The sequence below is a fragment of the Sesamum indicum genome, linkage group LG4 (genome assembly GCF_000512975.1).
Source record: "Sesamum indicum cultivar Zhongzhi No. 13 linkage group LG4, S_indicum_v1.0, whole genome shotgun sequence".
Taxonomy (NCBI): Eukaryota; Viridiplantae; Streptophyta; class Magnoliopsida; order Lamiales; family Pedaliaceae; genus Sesamum; species Sesamum indicum.
Window position 1 is genome coordinate 8698721 of NC_026148.1, and position 6652 is coordinate 8705372.

A 6652-nucleotide genomic window follows, 5' to 3' on the forward strand; every position below is an offset into this window, starting at 1 on the left:
TTCGACTTGGTACTCGCAGGTCTTATAACCTCTAGCAAACGAGTCAGTGGATTTGAGTTCCAAGGCAGTCGTAAAAGTATCCATCTTCAGGAAATCGCGGACAACAGCCAGGAGTTTTTGGTGCTCCTCCAGAGAGATGCGACCGGATTGGCCTTGTTCAAAACCTCGTGTATGGCCTTTCGCCAGTCCAGCCTCCCGGCCAGCATCGAATCCGTCTTTCCTGCCTTCAGCCAAGGCGACTTCCCTTTCAGATATGGCGATCTCCCTCTCCTTCCTGGCAACGTCGAGCTCGCCCGATAAGCGTTTGATCTGCTCAGCGTAGGACAGCAGTTCATCCGCATGCTTCAGCACCTGGTTGTCCAGATCCACCACCCGGGCTTGAAGCTCTTGCACCTTCTTATCGGACTTGATGTAGTTCTTGTGATAGGACGTGCACTTCAACGACAAGCTCCGGAGGAATGTTAAACCCTGCAAGACTCCATTGTTATATGAGTTCGAATAGATAGGGGCAGCCCAAGGATAAAAATTTACCTGTAGCATAGCGTGGGCCCCAAATTGCTCGACCCGAACAGGATTGGTCATTACCAGGGAGCCTTGATCGCGAAATGAGGTCAGCGAATTATACACGTCAAAAGGATCTCCCTCCGCTTCAGCAAAAAGCACCGTGCTAGAAGAGCTATCCCACATCGAAGGCTTCCCCTGGGATGCGTCAGGCTGTGACTGAGAACCCGCAGCAAATCCCCGGGCCTCCTCCCAATGCAAAGCGAGCTGCTCAAGCTTCAAGAACCTGTCTCGCTCGTCTTCTTGGCTGGCCTTGTCCGCAGCTTCCCGAGCCATCCTGCTCAAACTCTTAGGCCGTGGGGACGGAGATTTTGGAGGATCAGAAGGACCCGCCGACTCCTTCCCCTTAGAACCTTCCCCTTGCCCATGTTTCAGCGAAGACCGTTTCCTTTTTTTCGGCTTCTCCCAGCCAGCCCGGTCCGACTTCTCAGACTCCCCCCCTTTGGTCACCGCTGATGGTATCTAGATTCAACTCCAGGTCGCTGGAGTTATATCCAAGAAGAGGTAGGGAGGGAGTCCCTTCACTGTCGACAAGGATGGGCTGGCGGTCAGCGGGACCTAGCGACACACGAACTTGTGGCGGAATGGGCGCTGGAGGAAGATCCTTAGGGGGAAGAGGGCTCTTAGCAGTTTGATCCTTAGCAAAGGCGACCTGCTTCCCCTTGGCCTTCGCCTTATCCACTTTGTTCGCAACCGCCTGCATCCGTGAGGCATTGTGCGAACTCATGACAATGCTATCTGCAAGACGAACAGACGCGTAAGCGTGGTCAAACAGGACGATCGGAGCAACGAGAGAAGAGAAAATCACCTAAGGACTCTTCAATGTGGAGGGACGCGAGAGAAAGCCCAAAAAGTTGCAAAACTTTCTCAGAGATAAGCTTCTTGGGATCATACTTATAAGACGTTAGACTCCTTATTTGGTCATCCTCCAGCCCCCCTCCACTGGTTTTTGGAATGGGTTTATACTTGGTCCACTCGTTCTTAAAGGGTCAGACACCTCTAGGAGATCGAATGAAAATATAGCGATCTAACCAGACCCCTACATTCGATTTCAGGGCGCTCAGATACCCACATTCGGGCTTGGCCGAAAGGTAGAAGAAACCTCTAATCCCAGACCGTTTGGAAGTGGTGAAAGTATACAGACTCCAAAAATTGTCAAAACTGGGTTCAAAACCTGCGAATTGTATTATTACAACAAAAAGGACGATATGGGTAATAGAATTTGGGGAAAGTTGCATAGGGCATAACCCCAGCTTATTCAAAATCGCGGCCACAGGAGGAGCTAAGGGAAACCATAGTTCGGCGTCAAGATGTTTGATAGAAAAAACACTAAAACCCTCGGGGGGACGGTGCATGCGATCGAAGGTGGCAGGGATGATGATGTCGTAATCGGACGGAATGTGGTATTTCTCTCTAATCCTAAGAACTGATGTCTTTACCTTACTAACCACGGCTTCCCAAGGGTTTTTGGCGAGCCTATCCTGGAACCTAGCAAGAACCGATGGGCCAGCTTGCTTATCAGCAAGCTTTGAAATAGGAAACTGCTTGTTTCTTTTCGGAGAAGTAGAGAAAGACCCGTGAGCAGACCCTGACACAGACTTAGATGCAGACCCAGACTCGGACCTAGACGCGGACTCAGACGCAGACTCAGAGGGAATGGCAGAGGATCCCGAACCAGGACGCGACTTAGAGTTCGAGTTAGAGCTGGAAGACATCGTACCTTAGAATAGGATGGCTTTGGAAGCTGCAGATCGAATTCGAACTTCAAGCTGTAAAGAGCGGTCGCAGAAAGTCAGTATGTGGGGCAGGCGAAACGTTTTGAATGCTTGAAGTATTTATAGGCAAAACACCCTCGGGATACGAGCCGCAGAACAAACCGATGAGACGCCGACACGTGTCTACCCCGACGGTTCGACTTCCTCAAAGGCACGAGCGTGCACTTTGAGAAAGTGAGGGAGTAATGATGAGTATGCACATACCACACCTGCAAAAGGACCAAAACGCCCCTCATTAAGGGCATTATAGTCATTTTGCGATCAGGATCCGCGTATTTTGTAGCAGGCGGGTCGCAGTTGACCCGACCCGGATTGCACAGACTGACTGAAGACCCGGATGATGACAACCGTTCGATCAGAACACGCATCGATGAGATAAGGCCACGTGGCCCAGTACTTGACGTACAACTGTGTTCTATAAATAGACCCCGACGTACCATAAATGAGGTAACTGTTACGCATTAATTGAGACCGAATTCCTAGATCGCATATATTTCTCTCGATCAACCTAACTTGAGTGTTGGAGGGTCATTGTCGGGGACGTGCCCGACGAGCTCACGGTTCGTGTTTTATTCTCAGAGGATCCAAAATCTGGTTCGAAAGAGTTAATCCGTCTACAGTGAGATCGTCACTAGAGATCGAACAATTCGACCCGGATCAATATATAAATATTCTTTTTGATGTGTAGGTATTGTTATTACTAAGTAGTTCTAATTAGTGTATATATTGTGTACACACATACGTTTATAATATTAACTGTAAACCAAAAACTGAGTAGGATGGAATTGAATGATGTTCAGTTCATTAATGTGTTGTATTATTATCATATATAGATGCATGCATGAATCTAGCATCATCAGATTTATAGACCCTTTCCTATAAGTTTTTAATTTAATTCTTGAAAAGCGGGAAATGAAAATTTGTCCACTACAACTCAAAAAATTGCCAACCTAACTATATAAAGTGTAGGAAAATGATGAGCAATTAGACTTGTAATTTTGTGTTTGTAATTAATTTCACATGTCAAGTTTCAATCACTAGTTATTGCAGATCATGATCACATGCATCCATCTTTGTTAATTAATGGTTTCGATTTTAAGATATATTCTACATCTCAATTAATCCCACTTTTAATTAGTAAAAAACAACACAAATGCACAGAATCCAGCCCAAACCGGAAGATAGGCCACTAGTCTCAGCCCACTTTGTGCAATTTGCAACCGCTCATGGCTTGATAGATTCTAATTGAGTTTGAGTTTGGTTGGATCCAAGTTGATTATATACTAAGTGTAGTACATTTATTAGGACGCAACATATCTTGAATGTGAAATTCACAAATGGTATTTAATAGGACGAAAATGAAACCTGGATAGCATCAGCCTCTACATGGAAAAATAGCCCTTTCTTACCAAATGACAACATAATAACCCTATAAAATCAGCTCAAAGTTATTTGCATTATTAACATTCTCTTTTCTGAGACATCCAATTCAAAATATTTGACGCCACTGACTAAGACAGACATTATCGGGCCAGAGCAAAAAACTCTCATTTTTCATGATGGGGCAGAGTCTATTTAAGTGAATTGGACATTATATGATAGATTTCTTTGTATCTTGTATTACGTTTTATATATACACCATCACATGTATATGAACAATTGCATTCTTCGTGACAGGACCCAGTCTATTTAATTGAATTGGACATTATATGATAAATTTCCTTGTATTTTCTATCATATATATACGCGATCACATGTATATCACACAACAAGATTTCATGTATGCTCAATGATAGTAGACATTTTACACCACGTTTGGCAGAAAAATCAAAGGACTGGTAAATAAAAGCTCCTAATTTGAGAAAGACACCACTCCACCAAACAAGATATTTTCCCAACAAAATAAAAAGGACACTGTCCCACTACCAATATCAACAAGATTGCCAGAGTTGGTGAGGACAAAACGTCCTCATCCAAACACAACCCAACTTTTTAGCCATCTTTCCCCCAAACGACAAACCCCACTTCACAGTTCAAGTAGAAATGTTTGAATTTCTTTAAGTCTTGAAAATTCATGCACCAAAAAAACATACTGTACAGGTACTTGACTGGAATCATTCAATTAATCACTTGTGTTTTTCAAGCCTGAAACCAACTCACTCATCCTTTGCAGAAACAGTTGAAATTCTACATTGAATGCTTAATAATAACAAACTGCCAAGTGCAGTAACGCAAAACATCCATCCGGCATCAATGGAATCAATTTCAACAACTGAGATCAACAAAAGGGAAATCGTCCAACGAACTTCCTTAGCTTCATCACTCTAATTGAGCCGCTGGAATGCAACTTCTGATGGGGGAGCTGCGAACGTTGGGCTATTGCAAACACTGCTATCAGAGTGTGAGAACAATGTTCTCTGTAGAACTCCAGAAGGTGATGAAACAGTAGTAGCCGGGGTGCTGATGGAATCATGGGGCGACGCCGGATTTATGCACCCGATGGTAACTGATCCCGGATGCAAAGCTTCGGCAAGCGGCCCACCTCGTGCAAACGGCTCCCAAGATACAGGGCTTAACCAGCTAGAATCTTTTGTACTCTGTTCATCATAGAATTTCACACTACCCCCCATTTGAACCTTTCCCATTTCTTCATCTAGGAGACTTCCGGCAGCCATAGCTATGGACAAATTGAGTGAAGGGGAGAGGTTCCCGAGATTGGTTGATATGGAGGGTTCGGAGCTGCCATTGTTGTTGCTGTTGAGGTTATCGATTGACCAAGCATCAATAAAGCCAGCTGGGACCTCAGTTTCCGGAGCAGGAAAATTTGGATAGGATAACACATTCAGTGGCTGTTCCTCAACATAATCTTGATGAAAAAGAGCACTAGAGCTGTAAATGAAAGAGCCCTCGTTTGCAATTCCCATATTTGCTTCGATTAAGTGCTGCCATTTCTGGTCAGCCCCATTCATTGCAACCATCTCACCTTCCATCATCAACCCCAAATCCCTTCAAATCACAAGCGAAGTGAAAAATGAAGAGGGCAAAAATAAAACAGAGACTGATTAGAAACAAAACCGGAAAGAAGAACCAACCTATTTGTTCCCTTATTATAAGAAGGTGCAGTAGAAATACTCAGGTCAGTATTGGCGTTGAAAAGCATAAGAGGCTGATCATTTGCTGCAACAAATTGTTGGGAAGGCGTTGAGTTGGGAAGAGAGCTTTGTTCAAGGCGTGTCTTCTTGTGGCTTTCACCATTGTTTTTAACTTCCACAGGCTTTCTTGAACGGGGACGGCCTCTGTGCAGGTGGCGCTCGCAGTACTTCTGGTGTGGCGCCACGTCTCTTGAACACCTCCATTTCTTGCCATCTGTTCTCTTACATCTCCCAGGCTCCGGATCTCCGTTCTTTGAATATCTACCGTGGTAGAGTGCTTCAAGAATCAAGAAGAAGATTTAAGTGAGCATGGCCCAAATATAAAAACAGAGATAAACACAAGGGAAAGGAACATTGACAAAGAGATAGAAAAGAAAGGTAAAAGTTTACAGGAAGCAGAAGAGTCTACAGCAGCAGCAGCAGTAGGAAAACTTCTTGAAAGTGGGAAGAGAAGATCGGGAGGCACTGGCACAGAGGACATCATGTATTTATAGATCATAGCTTGTCTTTCCAGCTCTTTCCATTGAGCAGATGTAAAAGGAAACCCCACATTGGCAGCCATCCCTCCTGTATAAGTTTCACAAAACACAAAAGAAAAACAAAGAGAAGATAAGAAAAGAATCAGTCAAAACCGCAGTCGCACTGACCTTTCTCTTCTCAACATTTAATCCCACCTTATCATCTTCTCCCACTACAACAGTAGCACGAAGATAGAGAGAGAGAGAGAGAGAGAGAGAGAGAGAGGAAAAGGAAATATATAAATTTTACCTGGGGATTTGTAGGGGGTGGTGGAATGGGAATGAGCAGCACCAAAAATGTCAAAAGGCTGCGAATTAGTACTACTACTCCTTGCAAAATTTTCACCAACACCACAAGAAGATGAGACATCGTCACGGTTTATATTGCCCACCACCTCGTTAGCTCCGCCGCTATTACTGCTAGTGGGCCCCACGCCTCCACCTGCAGGGCTGGCGACACTACGACGACCACCACCACAACCACCATCAAATGGACGGCCCAGATGCAGATTGTTTTCTTGATGAACACTCGTCATGCAAATCTTGGAAGGGAATGCTTCGGTACTATGCAGCTTCATCAGACTAACACCATCTATTGTATTCGATGATGATGATGATTTCTTGTCTGAAATGCTAAACCCATTAG

The 6652-nt window shown here is 44.6% G+C and overlaps 1 protein-coding gene across 1 annotated transcript; it reads right to left on the reverse strand.

The window, feature by feature from the left end:
• LOC105160287 (growth-regulating factor 2) lies at nucleotides 4375-6646 on the reverse strand. The gene is made up of 4 exons (XM_011077604.1): nucleotides 6257-6646; nucleotides 5879-6055; nucleotides 5429-5765; nucleotides 4375-5342 (listed from the first exon to the last, which is right to left on the reverse strand). Exons 1-4 carry the CDS (start codon nucleotides 6582-6584, stop codon nucleotides 4661-4663), a joined length of 1524 nt encoding a protein of 507 aa, XP_011075906.1. The 5' UTR covers nucleotides 6585-6646; the 3' UTR covers nucleotides 4375-4660.

Excerpts from the sequence above, each read along its gene's own strand:
- LOC105160287 (XM_011077604.1), bottom strand. The coding sequence starts at position 6,584 with ATGAAGCTGCATAGTACCGAAGCATTCCCTTCCAAGATTTGCATGACG. Across the intron at positions 6,056-6,256 it reads CACCCCCTACAAATCCCCAG|GAGGGATGGCTGCCAATGTG; the intron begins GTAAAATTTATA and ends AAACTTATACAG. Across the intron at positions 5,343-5,428 it reads TATAATAAGGGAACAAATAG|GGATTTGGGGTTGATGATGG; the intron begins GTTGGTTCTTCT and ends TGTGATTTGAAG.